General features: G+C 40.9%; 2 protein-coding genes across 5 annotated transcripts in view; one reads left to right on the top strand and one right to left on the bottom strand.

Moving 5' to 3' along the window:
- The window catches only part of tet1 (tet methylcytosine dioxygenase 1), a 73,704-nt gene extending 66,450 nt beyond the window's left edge, over positions 1-7,254 (bottom strand). Inside the window, exons 1-6 of the mRNA XM_084077135.1 lie at positions 6,827-7,254; positions 5,329-5,563; positions 4,561-4,708; positions 3,660-3,964; positions 2,383-3,162; positions 1,476-1,674 (exon numbers count right to left, since the gene is read on the bottom strand). Of these exons, the coding sequence (XP_083933261.1) occupies positions 1,476-1,674; positions 2,383-3,162; positions 3,660-3,964; positions 4,561-4,708; positions 5,329-5,360 (1,464 nt within the window). The 5' untranslated portion in view covers positions 5,361-5,563; positions 6,827-7,254. The remainder of the gene's footprint in view (positions 1-1,475; positions 1,675-2,382; positions 3,163-3,659; positions 3,965-4,560; positions 4,709-5,328; positions 5,564-6,826) is intronic.
- A 1,428-nt stretch (positions 7,255-8,682) lies between these two features.
- On the top strand, positions 8,683-22,281 carry slc25a16 (solute carrier family 25 member 16). Of its 4 annotated transcripts, none has more exons than XM_084075776.1 (10): positions 8,683-8,962; positions 10,333-10,493; positions 12,081-12,173; positions 12,268-12,401; positions 13,522-13,585; positions 14,536-14,660; positions 15,016-15,082; positions 16,108-16,270; positions 17,345-17,413; positions 17,949-22,281. In XM_084075776.1, the coding sequence occupies exons 2-10, from the start codon at positions 10,388-10,390 to the stop codon at positions 18,103-18,105; spliced, it is 978 nt and encodes a 325-aa protein (XP_083931902.1). In that variant the 5' UTR covers positions 8,683-8,962; positions 10,333-10,387; the 3' UTR covers positions 18,106-22,281. The 4 variants fall into 4 exon arrangements, with proteins under 4 accessions (XP_083931902.1, XP_083931903.1, XP_083931901.1 ...); XM_084075777.1 differs by having other exon boundaries at positions 10,310-10,493; XM_084075775.1 differs by having other exon boundaries at positions 8,683-8,965.
- Positions 22,282-25,019: the final 2,738 nt, after the last annotated feature.

The following is a 25,019-nucleotide window of genomic DNA, read 5'->3' as shown; positions in this document are numbered from 1 at the left end:
AGTGGTTAAGGCGCATACCACATATAGGCTCTAATGACAGCGAGTTGCAGGTTAGCTTCCCGAGCCCGACGACTTTTGCTGTGTGTCACTCCCCGTCTCTCGCTCTACTGTATACTATCAATAGAGGCTATGCACGTGACATCATCGTACCCGGAAGTTATGCGGGAACACCTACTGAGTGGCAAAAAACAACATTCTGGCCGTGACAGCCCATACACTCAAACAAGTTCGATCTGATTGTACTAAACAACGTTAAACTCACCAACATGGTCTATCTCCAAAGTTTTTGTTTAATAAAAATCCACCTTAGACATGTTATGAGCTACTTTCTGTGAATAAATTCTGTGCAGGTGATTATTTTTCTAAGTGTCAGAGTTTGGAAGCGCTAGTTTTCAATAACGCAACGTCCTGCTGCCTCCTGCATTATGTGCAATTTAAAAACAGGTGGTAAGCAGCACCGTTGAGTGATTTCCAACGAGCGCTTCCAAACTCCAGTGCTTCATGCTGCTCAATGTTTTGCCACACAGTCTAGATGAGGGGGCGTGTCCCAGTGGAAAAGTGAAGCATGTGCATACTCTCTATAAAAGGCAGAAAAGGCCCAAAAATATATCTTTTTAAAAAAAGACATGAGTTACAATTAGATGCACTCGCATGCTGCCTGAAGGATCGAACGACGCATCACACTACTTGTGTCACAACATTGTGAGTTTTGAGCATTCATATTGTCTGCGACACGTTGACACGACAGCGTTGCCACAACACGTAAACAAGGAAGTGGATGTAGTCACGTGCATCTTCCCAACCTTTTAATTTTTCCGGCGGTATGTGACACAGTCGGCTCTTTTTTCTTTGTCGTTTGGACGCCACTTTAGTCTGCACTTTCTTATGGGTTTTTAAGAGAGATATAAAACTGATTTTATATCTCTCACAGAAATGTGTGTGGGGAGGAATCAATTGGCACAAAGACTAAATGGGTGAGAAAAAGAGGTACACATAATTGGGTACTCTAAATTAAAAGGTAGGGTAATTCATTTTCTTTGGTTAATAAGAGTTAAATAGCTCTATATTCTGATAGTAATCATTGCTATAGAGTGTATACAGGAGTCTCCATCTCTCTCCAGCTCTTTAGTAAACCGAAAATGCATTTTCTGATGCATCCTATCAGGATAGAGAACTCAGACAGGACACAGATTAAACAAGTGAAATTGGAAGTGATGACACAAAGAAATGAGCAGACAAAACGGAACTGGAACACTAAAATGAAGCTGATAAATGGGTACTCTCTCCTGACTGGCTGAATGTTTCTGTTTATTGATGAGCTGGAGAGATGGCGGGGACCCCTGTTACTGAACAAAAGCATTCTATAGCAATGAGAATATAGACTATAGAGCTTTAACCTTTTAACAAAAAACGTTTTGTTTAAGCCAAAGAAACATCAATTACCCTACCTTTAAGAAAAGAAAAAGCGAGCTGACCTGAGTCAATGGGATCAGTCCGTCAGTGGAGTGATGATGAGGCACGTGAGGTTGGGAGTCAGCAGGACTGATGTAAACACAAACTTCCTTCTCCTCTCTTTCCTCTTCCTGCTCCTCCTTCTCTTCCTGGGGGTCACACACCTCCAGCACGCTCTCCTCCTTCTCTGCAGTCTCTCCGCTGTGTCGCCTCTCGCCAGGGCTGTCAACACATTTTGGTCGACGATTAAGTGCGATTAACGATTTACGTTGTGTTTTTTTTATTGACATTGAACATTAGAATATATAAATTCTGTTTGGCCTTTTAGGCTTTGTAAGCAAAACTTCCACAGGGCAGATAATGACAAATAACTTATCATTAAAGGAGGAGTTCACCCAAAAAATGACTTATTTTCTATCAATTGCACACCCTATGAAGCCTTGATTTCATGGATTCTTTTTTGTTTTTGTCGCATCTCCTACCGGATACATTACCGGCTAATGTATCCGGTAGGAGACACAAAATAGATTATTGTGTCTCCTACCGGAAATACACACGGTCATCAAATTATTGTCTTAGGAATGCCACAAAAACAAAAATAAATCCATGAAATCAAGGCTTCATGGGGTGTGTAATTGATAGAAAATAAGTCATTTTTTTTGTGAACTCCTCCTTTAAAGAAAATAAACTATGGACAGAACAGGCCAATGCATTTAATAATGTTATGCTTTCAAAGGTAAAACAAAACATACTGATCAACAAGCTCACAACGCATCACGTTGTGAGCTTGCAGATCTGCTATTTTGCACATTTTCAAAAGAGGATTTTACACAGATAAATTGAAACGATTGATGATTATGCACACCAATTGCGATCATCTCAAATAAGTGCGATCGTGCGATGATGATGTAACAACTGTGCCAGGCTTACCTCTCGCCTCCTCTCATCGACTGTGAACTCTCTTCCTTGCTGTGCTGGTGAGTCTCATCTTCTCTGGTAACCTCGTGAATAACGCTCACTCTTTCTTCCATCCTTACGCGTGCCGGGACAGACGTGTGCTCTCTCTCCTCGCCGGGGTGACTGCGGTTATTTCGGGGTTCACCGTGGTGACTGGAGTTATTTAGGGGTTCACCGGGGTGACTGGAGTTATTTCGGGGTTCACCAGAGAGTCTGGGGTTATTTTGGGGTTCGCCGGGGTTACTAGGGTTCTTTTGGGGTTCACCGGGGTTACTAGGGTTCTTTTGGGGTTCAGGAGAACTGTGATTCTCCCCCTGACTTTCGTTGTCCTCTTGCGGGCCGACGCTAGCCTGCCGGGCCAACTCAATGGGTCTGTCAGTGTCTTCACTGCCATCGTTGGCATCCCCATCATCCCCGCCCTGCACGGGGCTTCCAATCACAGAGCTCAGGTTAACCTCATCACGACAGTGGGCGGGGCTAATAACGCCGTCACAGCTGCGGTGTGCGGAGGACTCTTCCCGTACGACGTCACAAAGAGGGGGAGGGACATCCGCTTCAAGATGGCTCCCAGGCTCGACTTCTACCTCCTGCTCTTTGACTTGAGTCACGGCGTCAACAGCATCCGTTTCCAGAGCAACGGGGGCGGCTTCCTCGCCGCTAGCGACGTCTGACTCCTCCCCTTCCTCGTTGGGAGCTGGATCGCCATCGCCGTCTGGTTTTGGGGGATCCTGTCTTGCGTTCCTGTCTTTAGGGCTGTCACAGTATGGTGATTTTTAGTTGAAGATTATTTGTCGTACAAATACTTGCGATTTAACAATTTCATTATGTTTTTGACATTGAATATTGGAACATATACTGTAAATACAAATTACAATTCTGTTTGTTCTTGTAGGCTGCACAGGGCGGATATGACAAATAACTTATACAAAGAAATTAATGACAATGACCGCTACCAATAATCAAAATAAATAATGTACTATGGCCAAAACAGGCCATGCGTTTAATAATGATATACTTTCAAAACAAAAAACAAAAATAGCCAATCTACAAGCTCACAATTCATCATATCCCGACAAACTGTGAGCTTGTAGATCGGCTATTTCTGCTATTTCTCTTGTAGATCTGCTATTTTGGGTATTTTTCAACAGATGCATTCTTACAGATGGAGTCTGACGATCATGCAAAAATAATTGCGATTATCTCCAATAATTGTGATCAGGCGCTTGTGTAATGAGTGTGACCGGTCCTACCTGTCTTGGCATAGCGCCGCACCTCTCCCCGCCTTCCCCCTGGTGGCGCACTTCTTCTGTGGTCCCCTGTTAGGTTTCAGAGCTTGCTGGCAGGGTGTAACAGACACCCGTCCGCCCCCCCGTGGGGACTTCCTGCTCCCTGGGGGGTCTTCAAATTCACCGTAGATGTTGGGCGCCTTGCACAGCCGCCTCGGTCTATGGGGTCCGGTGTCCTTGGGAGTGCGCTGGTTAACCCGAGCGGGCGACCTCCGCGTTCCCTGGCTCACACTGCTTATCGCCCCACACGGGCTGCGGGCGGCCTGGGTCTGCATGGGGACCACAGGGTTATCATCGTTAACTAAAACTCTAATGAAATAACCACAACCAGAACTGACAAAACATTTTAGTTAACTGGAATCAATTAAAAACTAGGCTTTTACAAATAAAAAAATAACTAACTGAAAATGTACTGTGTGTATACGAAACTAGAACCGCTAAAAATGATAGAGAAAATGTCCTTAGTCTTTGTCAATATTTCATATGGAAGCCTAATATTTTGGGTGAATATGACATCTTATCTTCCAATATGTTAAGCTACAGTATGTCAGTTTTAAGCCCTGTTGTCAAATTGGTCTAAATCTTGTGATGCATTTTGAACTTGTAGATCTGCATTTTTTTGCTATTTTCTTTAGGTTTTCTTGAATCTTTCCCATGACAAATACCCCATATTATTATAATAAGAAAAGTCTAACTAAAACTAATACAAACTAAGCTAAAACTATATATATATATATATATATACAAACTAAATTAGCCAAACTGCGCTTTGAAAACTAATAACATAAACGGAAATTGAAAACAAAAGAGTCAAAAGAAACAAAATAAAAACGAAAACTAATGACAAAGGCAAAACCCTTATGACCTTGGCCTGGGATCTGGTGGTGGACCTTTTGGGTTCTGCGGGTGTTGTTTGGAGCCTGGTGACGGCTCTCCCTCTGGGGTTACTGGCGCTGGAGGTGTGCCTGGCGCTGGTTCTTCTCTGGGCAGGTGGTGGCTGTCGTCTCCCAGGCCTGTCACCACCACGAAATGTTAGTTGATGATTAGTTTCTCGTGCAGATAATTGCGATTAATGATTTAATTGTGCTATTGAACAACATTGACACTTCTCTGACTTCTGTAAGCCTTTAACAACTTAAACACTATATACTGTATGGTTGAGTGGAATCCGGGTCTTTTCCGTTTTCTGTTATTGTGGGGAAAGTATTCGCTGAAAATAGCCGATCGACAAGCTCACAACGCATCGCGTTGCGAGCTTGTCGATCTGCTATTTCCTGCGAAAGCAGAAACTTATATGACAAATAACTGAAATATGCCAAGAAATTATTACTGACAATGACAGATGGCAATAATGAAAATAAACATGTCTGTACTACTGTGGCCATAATAGGCCATAAAACGTAATCATTTTACTCTGTCAAAAATAACAGAAATAGGCAGTGTACAAGCTCACTACGTTGCGAGCTTGTAGATCACCTATTTTTTGCTATTTTTCAACAGAAGAATTGAAATATAGATGAATGGGAACAATTATGCAAATATACAACTGTGATTAAATGATTGCGATCACGTGACACGTCAAATACCGTAATTGCGATTAAGCGATGATGTAATAATTGTGACTGTGGCTTACTGTCTGCCGGGGGCTTTGGAAGTGACAGGCATGACTGAGGCTGTGGAGGGGAGGAGGTGGTCTGGAAGCCAGCATGGGAGCCCTGGAGAACGCCTGGTCCTAACTCTTATAAAGCACCTGAAACTTGTACTTTTTAAATCTGTCTCTTTGTTCGCTTTATTTTCAGCACCAAGGATGAAAGGAACACTTCACAGGGTCATCCGTCCCATTTTCAAACAGCAGCTGAGCGCACGACCTGAAGAGATACATTAGAAATGAGAAGAAACAATGTCAGAATGTGGTGGTTTGTTTCTCCCCCCCACAAAATAGCATGCAATCACACGATAGAAACCTACAATCTGTCATTATGACGACCCCAAATTAAAAGTTGGAAGCGCTGAAAAGACAATCCCTGTAATGAACTCATCACTTGTGTTATTACATTCCTACTGTGATTAAAGCCAGTGTCACTAACACACCAAAAACCTATTTATATTGGCATGTAACAGCATTCAGCAGGTAATGTAATAATGCAGACTTACATAAGTAAGAACAAGTAAGCATTTCAAAGCCTTTTCTTTAAGCATTTCTTTACTTAAGTAAAGAATACCCTATTGTAGAAATAATCTGTTACAAGTACAAGTTCGGTATTCAAAATAGACTTGAGTAAAAGTACAAAAGTATTGGCATCAAAATGTACTTAAAATAACCAAAAGTAAAAGTACTCATTATGCAGAAGGTCCCATTTGGCTATTTTCAAATTGCCAAAGTATATAGGTCTGAAGTGGTAGTAACTACAAAGTAACTAAGTAAAGTTTTCAAATAATTGTGTAATAATAGTGGAGTAGAAGTACAATATTTGCCTTTGAGATGTAATGGAGTAGAAGTAAAAGTATAACAAAATTTAAACACTCCAGTAAAGTAAATGTATCTCAAAATTGTACTTAAGTACAGTGCTTAAATAAATGTACTTAGTTACTTTCCACCACAGTTTAAAGGAATATATATATATATGTATATATGTATATATGTATATATGTATATATATATATATATATATATATATATATATATATATATATATATATATATATATATATATATATATATATATATATATATATCACATGTATATGTGCTTGTAGCGTGGCTTCACAGTTAAAGGGCACAACAAGCACATTCAGAAGTGGTCTCTGTGGTCTCTGTGGAAGAAGAAGTCAGATCCTGTTTTCGCTCTTGACTGGCGGAAGAGGTCTTTAAACTACCATGTTTTTAAAGCCCTTGTTTATTACTTTTTGCACTTGACCGACGAATATCCAAAACAAATATCAGTCACTGTTCGAAACCAACGTCGACGGCACACACTCACAAAAAAAACGTTTTCCCTTTTTGTTGTATAATATAAAAAAAAACGTTCCATGCACTTTCAGTATTTAAAAAAAAACACGTTGGGGCTTTTTTATTTATTTTTAAAGGCAACGAACGAATGCTCCTTTAGCCCACGGAATACTTGACATACCAAGAGAAAGACAGTTGCAGTAAGCGGCTAATAATACTCCTCCATGCAGTCAGACGCGCACGGAGCGTGCACCACCACCGTGCCTCCCTATCGTCGTCTCTCCCTCCGCCTCCTCCTCCTCCTCCTCCCCGCTGAACGACGCACCACCGCCGCGGTGGTGGAGGGATCCTGCTGCCGCGGCCGTCCGTAGTATCATGGACCCTGGCGGACGGCGGACTATTAAAAATGTATCGGAAAAAAAAAATATTGGCTACAATGTAGCTGTGTGGACACGCGCCCACCGCGTAGTTACAATGTTACAACACACACACACGCGCGCGCGCACGCACAGCACACCCGTTTCAGCATGTAAATCCCCTCTCTCTCTCTCTTATGTCAGTTCCAGCCAGGGCAGCCCCACCACCATCCCTCTTTACACACACACTTACACACACACACATACACACACATACACACACACACACGCATCAGACGCAACCCTGAGGTCTCTCTCTACTCTCGCCAGTCACTCGCGTTGCCAAAAAAGGACAGAGCTACAAGCTCACAACGCGTCACTTCGCTACGCGTTGTGAGCTTGTAGCTCTGTTCTCTTTTGGCGAGGGCTCGAGAGTGAAGAGTCGTGGGGAAAACCCGGAATGGATTCTCTCTGTCCGAAACATAAGACCGTTAAAAAAAAATAGGTCCGAAGTGTGTGTGTGTGTGTGTGTGTGTGTGTGTGTGTGTTTGTGTTTTTTTTACCCCCTGCTGGCTGCTCCTGTAGTTGTATGCAAAATGAATCAATAAATGCATAAATAAATACATAAGTAAACTGTACATAACTATGGACACGTGTTAATTTCACGTTCATTCCTCGGTTTGAAGTGCTCTATTATTGTATATTGTGTTTTGCAACGTTGTAAAGGTGTGCTATTTTGGCCTCTATGGTCTACCTAAAATAAGCAAAAATATTAATATACATACCAATGCAATCATTATTATTATTATTATTATTATTATTATTATTATTATTATTATTATTATTATTATTATTATTATTATTATTATTATTTATTTGTATTATTATTATTTCCCCTGCTGGCTGCTCCTGTAGTTGTATGCAAAATAAATACATACATAAATAAATAAATAAATCACATGTTAATTTCATGTTTGAAATGCTCTATTATTATTGTAGTGCTTTGTGTAATGGTAGTGCTGACCTCTGGTGGTCTGGTCTCCCTAAAAAAAGACCAAAACAACAACAAACAGAAATAACCTTGAGATAAATCTCAAAGTAACTTCCTAAAATAAAAATAATTTCTATAACATACCAATGCACTCATATGGGTAAATAATAATTTTGCCACTGCCACGTTGGAGGATGTTACGTGATCTAGGATAATAAATGGTTATGATAATTATTATCATTATTATTGTTGTTTTTATTATTATTATTATTATTATTATTATTATTATTATTATTATTATTATTATTATTATTTTATGATTTTTCGTCAAACTTACATTTTGAGTTATATTATATCTAGAGAGCGGACTGCCCTGCTCCCACCTATTCATTTCAAAGAAAGTTGCTCACAAGCACATGAGGCACCCAAAAGTACACCCTTTTTCCGGGATTGGCTCCAACGTTGGAGCCAATAGAGCAGGCGCACCCGCGTTTCAGACGGTTGAAGCATGCGCAGTAGAATTGTAAACCCTGAAGTGTTGCAATACCAGATTTGGCCACCGGGATTCAGTAGCGTCATTGATTCGGGGGCTGGAATGGCTCTGATCAGCTCCACACAAGAATGTCGACCCTTCCAGTCAACGTCAGGACGACGTCATCCGCCCTCGACAGACAAACAGTCAAGTTGGTGCCGTCGGGCGAAGGGCATGAAACATGACAGTAGTCTAGTGTTAATGCGTGGATTTTGGAAGTGTAGCGTAGAAGTCATATTCATGGATGATATATCATTATTGTAACTTCATATCTGTAGATGATCAGTCAGGACATGTTGAAGAAGAAGTGACAGTTGACAGCACAGAGGAGCTGTGTTTATACTTCCAGGAAGAAGAGGATGCTGTTTGTCTGCATTGATATCTTCATCTGACAACTCAACCTTACTGCTGTGAAGAAGTCACACATTCACTTGTCTTGTTGTGAGTATTATAATGATATGATCATACATGTTTTTGCTGCGGGTTAAAGGTTTTCCTACCTGTTTGACCAGCAGAGTGGGCACTTGATCAGACATGGGCACGTTTTTATTTATTTTCAGTGGTGGAAGAAGTACTCACATGTTTTGACTTGAGGAAAACTATCTATGCTGCGATGTAGAAATACTCTGTTTTAAAAGTATGTAATTCAAGATTTACTTGAGTAAAACTACAAAAGAATTGGCATCAAAATGTACTTAAAGTACCACAAGTAGAAAGTACTCGTTATGCAGAATGTCCCATTTCACGAGCTTTCAAATGTATAAAAAATGTATAAGAATTTGAAATAGCAGATCTACAAGCTCACAATGTGTCGCATGGCGAAGCATTGTGAGCTTGTAGAATTGCTATTTTCAAATGGCCGGCTGAAGTGGTTAATGTATGTTTTGTAATAATAATCGAAATCTACAAAGTAACTAAAGTTTTCAAATAATTGTAGTGGAGAAAAAAGTGCAATATTATTTGCATCTGAGATGTAGTGGAGAAGAAGTAAAAGTATTGAACATTGCATAAACTCCAGTAAAGTACAGTACTTGAGTAAATGTAATTAGTTACTTTCCACCACTGTTTATTTTTTATTATCTTTTTGAAAAGTGGGCACTTGAGAGAATTCGTCGTAGATATTTCGGGAAGGCTACTTGGTGATAACCAATTTTGCATGGGCAGTCTTCTCAAGTGGACACTCTGTCTGTGTTAGTAGTGCCCAGTTTAGTTTACCCGTGCCCACTTTGTGTTAGTGCTCTGCATTAAGTGACCAGTTTTCTCCTGGGCCCACGTTTTTGTGGTGGTGCCATGTATTCGTTCCCATCATCCAGTCTTACTGTTGCTTTGACATCGAGTTTTAGATAGTCGGCATCTGTGTCATTTGCACGGCATCAATACACTTCCATACGTGCAGATACTAGAGAGCGTGCAAAGTTATGACTGGAACTTTGGTGATTATTACTGACGGTTATTGTTGGACTACCTCTCCCTCCTGTAGATTAAGTTCACACTATCTTATTTTTTACCTGGCGTGGTTTCACCTGATTTGGAACTATGTGAAATATGTGGTGCAACCAACTGGTCTTTAAGTACACCTGCTCCTCCTTTCTGTAACCCCACCCCATGGCAGAATTATGCACACGCTACACATGCATGTTAATGTTTCTGCAAGAGCACGTACACACCTGCATTATGATGTTCCAAACATCACGTACATACTGTACCTGCTATCACACAATGCTATCTGTATGTGAACTTGTACGATCACAGTTCAACAGAACATGACTGAGTAACAGACAACAGATATTTTCCCCCTCTAACCGTAGTAATGGGTGGTGCACCCATCGATGCATCGGACTCCTGAGCAGCACCTGTCCCGCGATGACGTCGGAGGCCGTGGTCTCCGCTCCTCCTGCCCCCATAACTGCCCCCAGAGCCCCCTCAGCCCAGAGGGACTACCACTTCCTGCGCTCCTTCGTAGCTGGAGGTAAGATCGCCTGATAGTGACGCCTCACTAGAACAATCATTTGGTTCCTTCCCACTCCGACTCCTTTTGGGGTATTTTTGAACCGGGGTAGCCTGGAAACCAGACAAATCTGCCAGTGCAAAAAAGAAAAGAAGCCCTCGGCAGATTGGGTCTGGCCCCGCTCGGTTGTGATTGGATTTCGCTGCCCCCGAAGTTGTGGGCCACCAATCAGGGCCCAGTATGCAAATATGGGTTCGGGTTTATCACCAGAGGCAATCTTTTTATCCGCCCCATGGAAATGCAGATTCCAGACTAATATCGACAGAGTGATATTAGAACCGGGCACCTTCTGTCTCCCAGCGGGGTAAAAACATGGCAGGCTGCGTGAGGCAGTGATGTAAGCAACACAGCTGCAGCTGATCACGCTAATAATGGGTGTGTTAGATTTAGGTGTGCCAGTAATGCAGTCAATGCTGTTGACCGTTGTCTCTGCTTGCACATTGGCATACCCCATGGCTCTGGGCACACCTAAATCTAACACACCCATTATTAATTTAACTAGCAGCAGCTGCATTGCTTAGTAGCCTGCCATGTTTTTAATGTGCTGTAGTTTTTAATCTGAACTGGAAAACAAATAGCAAAACCTGTGTAGGGTTTCATGTGCATTTTTAAATCTTCCACAGCACAATGTTTTGCATATTGATATGATACATACCCAGCTGAAATATGTATTTGTTTCTAATGCCCAAAAGCTTGTATATGTTTGTTGGAATACTGGTAACATTATGCCTTTTGAGAATACTTGCAAATGTTGCTTGCTCAACAAGCCTGTTCAAAGGTCACCGACAGTTTCCTCACTATTGCCCATCACACCATATCGCACCATAATAGACTGATAGTACCTCTACATGGCATGCATATTTCATAAGTCTGGTGTATTGAACTCTGCCAGAGGTGAAGTAATTAGAATATCTGAGGGCCCTCGGGTGGTGCAGGCCAGGGGTAAAGTACCCCCCCACCACCAAGGAGTCGGGGTGCTCCTTCCATTCCTTCCGACATCTCGCCACTCCGACTAGTGGCTTCCGCGTGCGGTTAGGGTTAGGTATAGGGTTCGTTAACGTCGGAAAGGCGACATGTCGGAAAGGCGAAATGCACCCCAAGGAGTCTAGGGTTTAGAATCCACCACAGTGCATTTGGTTTGACCGAGTGTCTATAAACAAACAACTATCCCAAATGATTTAAAAATAAAATGTTGTGGTGTCTTTTGTTGTTGCATTTTATTCAGTTAGGAGAAAATAGTATGTTTTCCGGGGACGGTGATATTTGTCACTGCACGTACTCTTACGGGCCTGGGTGGCGCCTGTTAGCGGGGAATGTTGAACGGAAGGAGTAGGATGGAGGCTCTACGTCCTCCTGGTGGGGGCTCCGCACCGGCAGGTTAGCCAGCATGCAGGTTAGCCAACATACAACATGCAGTGGCAAAACAGAAATGTGTGGGGAGGAATTATTTGGCTTAACGATTTAAATTTGGAGTTGATTTTTTTTTACAGTACCTACTGGCCTAATAATGTATCTCCTCATGTTGGGTTTGTCTTTTTGTGTGTTTAGGTGTTGCAGGATGCTGTGCCAAGTGCACTATCGCTCCACTGGACAGAGTGAAAATCCTCCTTCAAGCCCAGAACCCCCACTACAAACATCTAGGTCAAACAGCAGCAGTTATTAAGTCATTAAGAGTTTGTTTGTTTGTTTGTTTGTTGCAGTGTCACTCACTATAACCTTTGGATCTGTCTTGCAGGAGTGTTCGCCACTCTGCGGGCCGTGCCTCAGAAAGAAGGGTTCTTAGGTTTGTACAAGGGCAATGGAGCTATGATGGTCAGGATCTTTCCATACGGAGCCATCCAGTTCATGGCCTTTGACAATTATAAAAAGGTAAACCATCCTAAAGTGGCAATAGTAGTACAAAGTAGATTAGGGGTGCAACAGTTAATCACACTAATTGATTATGAAAATGTAATTGATTGCAGTAGTATAATTTATTGTTTTCAAAAATACCGAAAATATATCTACTGTCTCACAACATGTGACGATGCAACGCATTGTAGCTTTTAGATTTAGTTTTTCATGCGACACTGACAAATATGAAATACTGTAGGACTATATAATCTGATAGTAATCATTGCTATAGACTGTTCAGTAACAGGAGTCTGTCTACCTGTCTCTCCAGCTCTTTAATAAACAGAAAATGCATTTTCAGGTCGGGATACCAATTGTATCCAATCAGGAGAGAGAACTCCTACAGGATAAACAAGTGAAATTGGAAGTGATGAGACAAAGAAATGAGCAGACACAATTGGAACTGGATAAACAGATACTCTCTGCTGATTGGTTGAAAATGTGCAACCCACCTGAAAATGTATTTTCTGTTTATTAAAGAGCTAGAGAGACAAGGAGACCCATGTTACTGAACAAACACTCTATAGCAATGATTACTATCAGAATATAGAGATTTAACCTTTTAACAAAAAAACGTTTTGTTTTGACCAGAACATATTACTTGCCCTACCTACAGATTTGAATGCTTTCACGTTGATTCATTGATACACAGTATATATTTATTTTAAATGATTATCCAAATAAATGTGCTTCTAGATTATTTGATTAATTGAAAAAGTAATTGATAGAATCCAGAGGATCTGAATGGACATTAAGATTTCAATAAAACAACTTGACACCCAACACAGGCAACAACACCCAACACAGGCTTGACCAGTGCCTGACTTATTTCTGGCAGTTTGGCTCTGAGTGCCAGAGCCAAAAATACATTGTAAAAAAAAAAGTGCTTAGGAAGCGAGATACAGCCTTTTTCAGTAAGATGTTAAACAAGAAGTGAATGGAGTAGCAAATCTTCAAATCATCATATCTTCATTTTTTTTTTCATGACGTCGGCGACGTCATTGACACCCTGGGCTTATAAAAACGTGACGTCGGTGACGTCAATGGCACTGAATGAGTTAATACCAATGCTGACAACATTCCTTGTAATTCACAGCTGCTAAGAAAAAAGCTGGGCATCTCCGGACACATCCACCGCCTCATGGCCGGATCAATGGCAGGTCAATAATCTCTCTCACTGATGATGATGCTTTTTTTGATTGGTGTCAAATCAATAGCATGTTCACACTGCGTCACTCATTAAAACCGGGATTTTTTTTTAGATTTCAGCGTTGGCATCTGCTATTAATTCATAATTTAATTCATAATTCAATTCAAAAGTTTGAGAACTACTGATTTAGAAGGCATTTGTAGAATCGGCCTCATGAAGACTTTATTATATCACTGCTGTCGGGAGCAAACCTTGTTTGTCCAAAACCGTTACTTTTCAGGAAATGGGAAAAAAATGGATCCAATGTATTATTTGTGTTATTTTAGTCACAAGCTCTAACTACTTTTCATTAGTTCAATATTTAAAAAAAACAACAGACCGTCTTAACTCATTCAGTGCCACATGACGTCTAAGAGTAAGACGTCCGTTTTTAACGCCATTGTTAAGGCCTGAGCGCCACGTGACGTCTACGACGTCATAAAAAAATTAAAAATATAAAAAAAATGTTTTGGGGGGGGGGATGTTCTGAACCCAAGATATCATGATTTGAAAAGTTGCTGCTCCATTCACTTCTTGTTTAACTTCTTACTGAAAAAGGCTGTATCTCGGCTCCTGAGCACTTTTTTTTTTACAATGAATTTTTGGCTCTGGCACTGGGACAACACAGCCAGAAATAAGTCTGGCACTGAATGAGTTAAACACATTCAACCTGGGGTCCCTATTGTAGGCAGATATACAAGCTCACAACAAGCCTGTGAGCTTGTAGATCTGCTAGTTTGACTACTTTTTGCACCACACTGTCATACGACCAATTAAGTATAAATTAGCGCATTCATTTATGAAAAAAACGAACTATGGAGACACATGGAATGCTGTTGACTTTATTCAGTCTTTATTGAATGTATATATTGGACTATATAAGACTCTTTGTGTTATGAGAGTTTGTATGTTCATTTGCAGGGATAACTGCAGTGATATGTACGTATCCCCTGGACGTGATCCGAGCCAGGCTGGCCTTCCAGGTGACGGGCCAAGAGCAACGCTACACTGGCATCGCCAATGCCTTCCACACCATTTACCTTAAGGTTAGTGCTGCACTGGCTGACGCAATGCCAGTGCGTTGGCACTGCCATGCAGTTACAGTAGGTTAGTCTGTAGTTGGCAGACTAACATCCTCTCTACGCTCACAGTGCATTGCGAGCTTGTAGATTGGCTGCTATTATTTACTATTTATTTTATGAGAAGTACAGTATATATAGTGCTTTAGGGTCCGTGTTCACAGAGAGCGCCTTTTGAGCTGAGGAGCTATGTCCATAGAAGGAATTTGTAGAATGGAATCGGCCTCAGGGCTTAATGAGTTAAGCAAGTTGTTTATATGTCTGCTCTCTATAAAGTATCTGGGCCTGGTGTGATTTGCTGTCATTTTGTTTTTGTTTTAAGGAAGGGGGAGTCCCTGGTTTCTACAGGGGACTGACCCCAACAATTATCGGCATGGCCCCCTATGCAGGTCAGTATTGGTCACACACACTTTCTGAGATTTGTTCTGACCACTTCTTGAACCCTATAGCATCCCGATTCATCGGGGAACATTCGCTGATCTATAAGCTTGCGAGTTTGTACCACAGAGCCATCTCTGGTTAAGATAACCAAGGGTTTAAGTGGTTAAATGTCCTCATGACCTTTAGATCTCATTTACACTTACTTGCAATAAGCTGTGATCTGCATCTGGATAAGGAAGAACATGGTAATGCAAGGTGTAAACCCAGGCAGCACACGTTAAAATCAGAACATGATCATATCAACGTCTAGAGGTGATCAGGTTCACATTGTGCTCACATCTCTGTCAAAGTTAGCCAGGTGTAAACGCAAGGCTGAGATTGGATCGTTAATTAGACATAGATTGCATTTTAATTTCATGGTATTTTAAGGGGGTCTTGGACTGATCATTATCCGCATCAAAGGTCATTGGGGATTACTGTGGAGAGAGTGTTGTCGCTGTTGTCCAAACCATGTTTTTCCAGTTCAGGAAATGGAAAAAAGAACGTGGCCCATCCGAAATCTCGTACTAACCTACTATTTAGTATGCCAAAGTTGTATGTGAGGCTTTTAGTGTGTCCAAAAGCTTAGTATATGTAGTAAATATGCATACTAGAAATACAGAACCTGGGAATACTAAACTTGGGTTTTATAGTTTATAGTATACTGTATGACACTACTTATTATTATTATGTTACTTTTGCACAGCACACTTGTTAAACAAAACCAAAAAAAATAGTTCTCATCCAATAATTTGATGACCGGCTACCGCTGCCTACCGGTCCGCCGGTCATCAAGTTATTGGCTTAGAAAATGTGACAAAAACAAAAAAATATCCATGAATTCAAGTCTCCATGGGGTGACTAATCGATAGAAAAAAACATATTTTTTGGGGTGAACTATCCCTTTAAAGTCTTAATAGCTGATGCTCTTTACCTTACACCCTCTGGCGGTCACATTCCCTCTGTCCCGTCCCGTCGTGTCCCTTCCCTGCAGGCTTCTCCTTCTTCACCTTTGGGACATTGAAGAGCCTGGGCCTAACGCACTTCCCGGAGCATCTGGGCCGTCCGTCCTCGGACAACCCAGAGGTCCTGGTTCTGAAGCCCCAGGTCAACCTGCTGTGTGGAGGCGTGGCTGGAGCCATCGCCCAGACCATATCGTAAGTACCGTAGTGGGGTCCGGGGACCCCCAAAATGAGTTAATATAGCGTCACAATCATTTTAACCACTTTAACCATATTTTATACTTTGGCTATTCAAAAATAGCAGATATACAAGTTCACAGCGCGGCACCGAGTGCCGCGCTATGAGCTTGTAGATCTGCTATTTTTGAAAAATCCCTGGCACAAACCTTTTTTTTTGGATGGGGGGGGTCCACAGTCAAATACATATCATTTTGGGGGTCCTTGAAAGTTTTAGAACCACTGCCGTAGAAGTAGGGTTGGGGATCCGGAACCGGATCCAACATTGAGGAGCCGGAATCGGTTCCATCACATGTTGGATCAAGGTTTCCGGAGCCGGTTTATCACACTGTCAGAGCCGGTATGTGGACTTCACGTCTGCTATACAATTACAATACCGGTGGTTCTCAAACGTTTGAATTTCAAGGACCACCATAACTCTAAGAGTGTACAAATTCTGTACACTCTCAATGGTTACAGACCTGTAAGGATCCATTTCCGTGGCTTCACGCGCTGTAGCTTCTCTTAACACGCCACTACGGGATGCTCCACCCCATGTTTCCCCACATAATGTAAGTGAATGGGGACGCCTAGTGGCTGTCGCACATGTGTGAGTCCACCCTAGGACAGTCAGCTAGTGGTTTAAAGGTGCAATTCCCCCATTTTCAAGCTTATCTTAATATATTTGGTCCTCGCTAATGTGAGGACATAATGCTCATAGTTAGTAATGCTAGTAGTTTAAAGCAGTAGTTCCTTTTTTACCCTTAGAGACCCCCTTTCTTTACATACGTCTTGGCAAAGCTGAGATCCCCCTACGCACATGCACGCACTGCACACACACTTCAGATATGTTGTTAACACCACTTAACAGGCCCTAAACCTGTATGACAAATAGGGGAAATAGCTGATCTACAAGCTGACTACCAATGACATCGTCAATGGGTACTCCCATCACAGCCTTTCTATTCCTGGAAAGTTTGCACGCTGAGTTGGAAGCCATTGTTCTTTGCAGTAATTAATTGTGTGTAATATGATTGTGTCTCCTCTCTCTAGTTACCCCCTGGACGTGGCCAGAAGGAGAATGCAGTTAGGAGCTGTGCTCCCTGACTCTGAGAAATGTCTGTAAGTACGGCTTGACAAGTCATATTATTTATCTGAGAGGCAGTGAACTGTCCATAATAAGATCATAATCATATTCAGGTTGACATGTAAAGTGTGTGTGTGTGTGTGTGTGTGTGTGTGTGTGTGTGTGTGTGTGTGTGTGTGTGTGTGTGTGTGTGTGTGTGTGTGTGTGTGTGTGTGTGTGTGTGTGTGTGTGTGTGTGTGTGTGTGTGTGTGTGTGTGTGTGTGTGTGTGTGTGTGTGTGTGTGTGTGTGTGTGTGTGTGCGTGCGCGCGTGCGTGCGTGTGAAATTAATATTATCATTCACTCATGAATAAAATCAAATGCATTGATAAAAAAATGTTTTGTATTTGTTGTTCAAGGATAGAACAGGCGGGCCTAGGGATGTAATGTTCAAGTATTTAAGGCTAATCGGTGATTATATTATTAGTTTGAAACAAACTGAAGGTGGAAGACCATGGACTGAGACTTTTAGATCCTACTCTGCAAAATTGAATTATGATTTCCATTCCTTTGTTTTTGTTGTACATGAACAGAACGCTGACAAAGACGTTGAAGTACGTGCACAGTCGCTACGGGGTAAAGAAAGGTCTGTACCGAGGTCTGTCTATCAACTACGTGCGCTGTATTCCTTCCCAGGCCGTGGCCTTCACCACCTATGAGTTCATGAAGCAAGTCCTCCACCTCAACTAGTCTCTCCATGTGCACCGCAACCAATGTACCGTACCCACCCTCACTAAAGGGGTCTTTCACTTTGAAACACTTCTGGGGGCACTGTTTTGAAGTTACTTGCACACATACGCTGAAGTAGACGTGAAACTGAACCCAGCAGTGTTTAAAAAAAAGACCCCTTTCAGATAAGACTCACTCGCTGTGTTTGTGTCCTTATGCTAAGGCATAATATTTGGGGTGTTTTCATATAAGATATGCTCAGAATGATGCTGATTCTTCTTCATTTTTTTCACAGCAGTTTTTGCTTTACAATAGTAGGTGATTCCAGCTGCGCTTGTGTCACTATTAAGAATCGTATTTGTTTGTCATGATAAAGGCCACATGATGATGCCTTTAAAAGCACTTGAACCCTATACACTTAAACCTTATATACTTGGTTGACCCAGGACTATAGGCCCCTATATTTATTTTCCTTCTACACCAAATCTCTTTACTGAAAATAGATGATCTGCAAGCTCACAATGCGTAGCAACGTGGGATTGCAAACTGTCTATTTTCGCTGAACATTCGCCCCTTGAACGATGAGTTCAAGGGGTTGATGAATACATTTCTTTCTAGTGCTACAAGTGTGGCTTTTTTTAAGTCGTCCTGATTATTCCATGCGTTGGTGAGGTGATGCACTCTCCGCTCTGCTACCAAAACCACCCACAATGCACTGCTTCCTTCCAGTTATAGTTAGTGTCATGTGGTCAGGTCTGCCGACTGTCTAACGATGGACGGTCTGAATCACGCGTCAGAGCATGTCAGCGTTTTGCCAAACAAGTCCAGGGTAGGCTTCTGATTGGTTCGGCTGTAATGGAAGACCGTCATTGGACTAAGGGGGTCCGTGGTGGTGTCTGTTATGCATTTGTATGTCGTGCGTTGTTATGGTATGTGTACCTGTACACAAGACCTAACAATAGAGATCGCCTTTTCTTTTTATCTGATTGGCTGGGCTGTGACGGAATCCATTGTTGGCCTAAATCCTGATGCATCGTGAAAAGTAGGGAAACCCAACGATCACTGTTGCAGACGTTTATCTGGCACGCAACAGCAATTAAATCATTAACTGTCTGCGACCCTTGTATTGCCCACGTGTGTTTTCTTTACTTTTTTTCCTTGTTTGTTTTCTTTACTTTTTTTCCTTGCCAATGCGCCCCCCAACCCCACCTCCAGTAAGAACAGTCCTAAATCCATCTCCTGCTTTTCTATATCACCATGCCTGTGAGGAAGTCTTTCCTCCACTGGCCAACATGTGGCTTGGCTTCGGGGGCCACTCCCCGACAACTGTTCCCACGGAGACAGCAGAGAGTGGCATCATGGTGCAACGATGGGCTCTAAGCCACCGAACTGTTGATAGCAACGCCGTAGCAACCCACTCACTAAACTACGCCTTTTCCAGAATTCGCATAGCAAACGTGCTTTACAAAACCCCCCTAGATACTTAGTTCAAATACGTCAAGGACAGCTATGTTACGTTCGTGAATTTAGAATCTCCACTAAATATCGTCTCTGAAAATAGCAGATCTACACAAGCTCACAGCGGGTTGCGATGCTGTGTTGTGAGCTTGTAGATGAGCTATTTTCGCCGAAAGTTCAGTTAACACGGTACGCACATTTTTGAATCAAAACACATTCTTTTTTTTTATTACCCCCATAGGTTAATGCCCTACTTGGTCTTACAAGAGTGTCGCTCAAAAGTAGCGAAAATAGCCGATCTGCAAGCTATTTTTGGCAATAAAAAAATGATGATTATCTAAAAGTTTAAGTCTGTATGTGGGTTTTATGAATATTGAACCAAGTATTAACAAGTGTGTGTGACTAGATAATTACATTGGCTCCATTAGATTAGATACATACGAGGTTTCCACCTGACAGCAACAATGTGCTTTTTGTCTGTGACCTTCTTTAACGAGAGGGTAACTGTCTGAACGTTGCACGTTTGTTTGAATTGGCGTGGAACACTGATACATTACGCATTCACACTTTTTCTTCATATATTGTTTTCCTTTGTGTCAGATATTGCTAGGAAAGGTTTGCGGAATGGGTGTAGTTCTTGTTAACAACTTGCTAAAAGCTTTAGTTTAGTACTCGGCTGTGTAGAGTTTAGTTTATTCCGGGTTTTTCACTGTGTCTTTCATTTCCATGGTGCAGCTATGGGGTCCAATGCCTTACAGGTTGCTATTTGTGTCATATGTTCATTGCCTTTTTGCTTTTTGTTGTTGACGGGGGTAACTGAGACCTCAGATGAACTAATAATAATAATTGATACTCTGTACTACAGTATGACGAGACGCAACACATTGTTAGCTTGAACATCAGTTCTGTCCGGCAAGCAACACTATCGTGTGATGGAGTATACATTAGAGCTCGACCGACGCCAGATTCTTCGGTCCGGTGCCGATTTTGGAGAATCCTAGACCACCGAAATTTCAATACATGTAAATAATATTTTACTTTAATTACATAATGCATTTTATATTTATACAAGGAAATATGAAATTACACATTATTTTATTGTACCGCTTAACCCCTATTCAAAAGTTTCCAAAAATAGACGATCTACAAGTTTACTAATTGAATAGTTTTTAAAGGTTACAAATTGGGACACATAACTATAGGGCTGCATAACTATACTGAATGTCGTTCCGAATGAGATTAGATACCGTCTGAGCTTTGTATGAAACTTTGTTGTTATTAACAGTAAAACATATTGGCAGATCACAAACAGTTTTGAGTAGTAAGGGAAACTGTTGAATGCTGTTTAAAGCACTGTGCAGTGGCAGGGAGTTTGCAGATGTCCATTGTTGTATAGTTGTGCTCTCTGATCTCTAGTCCGTAGTCCTGTTATGATGTTTCTATACCATCAGGGAATCATTTTATTGCGTGTGAATTTTATTTCAATTTGTCCTTAGTGAGTACAGTACGTAGTTGACATTTCAAAGTGTCCTATTGTTGCATTCTGAGATTCCTATGAATTGTAAAGGATTTAAATGTCTGGGAGCGTGCGACGAGGTGGGACAGGTTAACCCATTGAGACCTGAGGCCGCTTAAAAAAATAAATCTAAATCCTAACAGTTTTTCTGTAAAAAATATAAAAAATAATTTTCACGATTTTTCAAAAATAGCCAAAGAAATCTAAAGTTACACAGATGCGTTCCAGGTCTTAATGGGAAACAAATGTGCACTTGTGACATTTTCTTATTTATTGGCGTAGTTGCCTGTTGTTGCCACCGGGTGGCAGCATTCTTTCTAAGTTGTATTGTTTACCTACAAAGCTAGACAGCACTCACTCTAAAATCTACAGCAAGTACATTCATGTCAAGATAATAATGACATACTGGAGAGATTCTCAACATGCTCCTTATCGCCTTTTGTGCTCAACCATATGAAGTTGTCACTGTTAATTTTAAAACCCTCTTCCAAAGGAATTGAACACACAGAGCTCATTTAGTTTGTTTTTAGCACCACCATACTTTGCATCCATGAGATTTGATGTACAGGTACAAAGGTAGGGGACCCAGGATTGACCCCTGGGGGGCCCTGGTCAACTTGAACCCTATATACCGTCCTTTCCCCCCCTTTACATCAAATCTCTATATGCCAATAATAGCCGATGTACAATTTCACAACTTCTCACATTGCGATGCGTTGTGAGTTGTAGATTGGCTATTTTTGCCAGTGTCCGCCACTGAATGGGGAAGCTAGGGTTCATGTGGTTAAAGGTGGTGCAAGTGATATTTGTTTTGGTTCAAAGTGTTAAATAACTCTATATTCTCATAGTAATCATTGCTAGAGAGTGTTTGTTCAGTAAGGGGGGCTCCCCATCTCTCCAGCTCTTTAACACTTAACCGGCCAGAGTTATTTCAGATTTTTTGCAGTTGTCTGCCAGAGATTTTTCATTGAAATTAAAAAAGTACTCAGGAGCTGAGATACAGAATTTTTAAGTTTTAAGTTAACAAGGAAGTGGATAGGAGTCTAGATCTTCGAAAAATCATATATCCTTGGTCTTTGGGTCAAATAAAAAAAAAAAAAGTAAAAATAAAACAAAAAAAACGCATATATGCGTTATTGGCAGAAAATTAGTTAATAAACAGGAAATACATTTTCAGGTCGGGATACCAATTTAATCCAATTAGAAGAGAGAACTCATACATGGCCCAAGATAAACAAGTGGAATTGGAAGTGATGAAGCAAAAAAAAAGGTAAAAATTGGAACTGGAATACTATCACATTAAGTTGATAATTGGGCACTCTCTCCTGATTGGATGAAATTGGCAAGCCACCTCAAAATGCATTTTGTGTTTTAAGAGCTGGAGAGACCCTTGTTACTGAACAAACGCTCTACAGCAGGGGTCTTCAACGTTTTCAGGCCAAGGACCGCCTAGCTGAGAGAGATGAAGCAGGGAACCCCTCTATGTTGTCTCAGACTCAACTTTTTTTTGTTTATTTGGTCTGCTCTTTTTTCCTTCTATACCTAAACCTCTTTGACAAAGAGCGCGAGGCGTTGTGAGCTTGTAGATCTGCTATTGTTGGCTCAAGTTCTCCTCAGAAAAGGGATGCTAAGGTTCAAGTGGTTAAGGTAAAAAAACTAAAAACATCACACAAAGATTTGGCGGACCCCCTGTAGCAACTCTGAGGACCCCCTAGGGGTCCCGGACCCCCTGTTGAAGACCCCTGCTCTACAGCAATGATTTATTACCATCAGAATATAGAGCTTTAACTTTAACTAAACACTTTCTTTTGTTGTTTTAACAATCAAACTCTAACAAAAATCTGTTGGAGCAGCTTTGATGTTCAGTCTACAGTTAATTGTGACGCAAGCCACTTCTCTGCAAGGGTAGTTGCTTAACGGCATCCTCTCTACAAATGGATGTCCAAACAAATATTACTCATTCAAATTCTCCCCAACAGCCTCTGTTGACTGGCTCTGCACATAGATACTGTAAACAAGGTTCTACTGTCTGAAGAGATTATTGAAAATATATCAGTGTGAATGCAGTAAAAGACTTTAGTCTTAGTCTTAGACTTAGTCTTACGTTTCTTACTCTTAACTGGTGGTGGGTTTAGTTGTAACTGTCATTTGAATAGGGCTGCAATTAAGTTAATTGAACTAAAAATATTTAATCGATTATAAGAATTCAGTGATTATTTAATACACTAATTAATTAATGACTAATCAATCCCTATTTTGGGCATGTTTTTATAGGCGGGTGAAAATAAATACAAAACGTTTACAAAAAATGAAAACTGTGCTTCTCAATTATTTGATTAATTGAATCAAAAAAGTAATCGGATAAGAACATAATCGATAATTGTCGCCCTGCCTTTGACAATCCCAAACCAGTTTCAGCAATAGGATTCTTTTTTCTTCCTTTGTAGCACTCAACTACACAGTAACTAATGTTTACCAGTCCTTCTCCTAAGAATTAGGATCTCCTGGAATTAATAATTATAATAACTCTGTAATAAGCTTGTTGTGTAGCGTACATAATTTACCAAACAGATCTTGCGGGCTTATAACTATTTTACTGTCATAATGTCTCTGAAAATAATAACTTCAGAGGCAAACCAGAGAGAACATTTTCGCTGTTATTTCTTTGTAATTATGTTCTTACAAATGCTGCTGTGCTTGAACAAAGTTGTTTTGTCGCTGCTTTCTGTAACTCATGATTATACTGTATGACAGAAGGAGGTTTTTACATGTATGTGTAATATAAATGTTTGTATTAGTATGCTGTAGACTACCACTGTAAATGGGAATTTCTATTTGGCGAAAAAAAAACTAAATATATCATTATTAGTCATGAGAGCTATTGAACAATGAAAATGCCTTTTTATGCATTGTGAGTTCTTTTCTCCTATCTGTACAATTGTAGTTTTGGTGTCCTCATCTTTAATGTAAACATAAAACGCATTAAATGAAACCTTTTCAGAGTCAAGTCAAGTCTCAAAGCTCTCATTTGGTCTCATCAAATGTAAATTGGTGCATGTTGTGAGCTTCGATATATGTGCTATTTTACCCATTTAGACCTGGAACGCAACTGTGTGTCATTTTTTGGTTTCTTTGGCTATTCAAAAATAGCAGATATACAAGCTCATAGCGCGACACCGAGTGCCGTGCTATGAGCTTGTAGATCTGCTATTTATTTTTATTTTTTTTCCAAATCTTTGAATACCGGTATATATTTTTTGAAAACTGTTAGGATTTAGAAAACATTTTTAAGAATCGCCTCAGGTAAAAAAAAAAGGGGGTTAGGTGTGTCTTTGGGTTTTATATATGTTTTTGGAACACAGGTTATTTTTTTTTCCATTTCCTGAAAAGTAACGGTTTTGAATATATGAGGTTTCCACCCGACAGTGGTGAAATTGTTTCTCCACCGCTACACCAACATCAGTCTAACATTGCCTGGACAGAATGAGAATTCTGCACTGAATGGAAGACTTTTACTTGTAACAAAGTATTCCTACATGGGCCGCTTTTTTCAGTCTACACCAAATCTCTTGGCCAAAGACAGCGTTATGAGCTTGTAGATCGGCCGTTTCTTACGGTTATTTTTGGCCAACATGCTCCTCTCGCAACATGGATGCTGGGGTTTGAATGGTTAAGTAAAAAAATCTGAGCATTTCTTCCACCACTGAGGTGTCAGTGGTTTTGAAGTGGCTCACAGTTGCCTCATAAACAGGATACCAGTGTTTCCTTCTACCTCTGCCTGCCTCTCACTGATGGAGGATAAGCTCCGCCCAAGAAGAGAATCACTTCTTATCCACAGGCGACACCGTCCTAATATCAGAATACATTAAGGTATAACATCCTATAGTTCAATAAATGTGGATGACATACTATACTACTACTCACTCTTGGGAGTCAAATTGGAGACACACAAGCACTCGAA

Source organism: Gymnoscopelus microlampas (assembly GCF_963454915.1).
Source record: "Gymnoscopelus microlampas genome assembly, chromosome: 13".
Lineage (NCBI taxonomy): Eukaryota > Metazoa > Chordata > Actinopteri > Myctophiformes > Myctophidae > Gymnoscopelus > Gymnoscopelus microlampas.
The sequence above is the reverse complement of the archived record's forward strand: the minus strand, read 5'-3'. Positions and strand labels throughout refer to the sequence as shown.

Coding starts and splice junctions, on each gene's coding strand:
- slc25a16 (XM_084075776.1), top strand. CDS start 10,388: ATGACGTCGGAGGCCGTGGTCTCCGCTCCTCCTGCCCCCATAACTGCC. Junction 12,402..13,521: donor CCTTTGACAATTATAAAAAG/GTAAACCATCCT, acceptor TGTAATTCACAG/CTGCTAAGAAAAAAGCTGGG. Junction 13,586..14,535: donor CATGGCCGGATCAATGGCAG/GTCAATAATCTC, acceptor GTTCATTTGCAG/GGATAACTGCAGTGATATGT.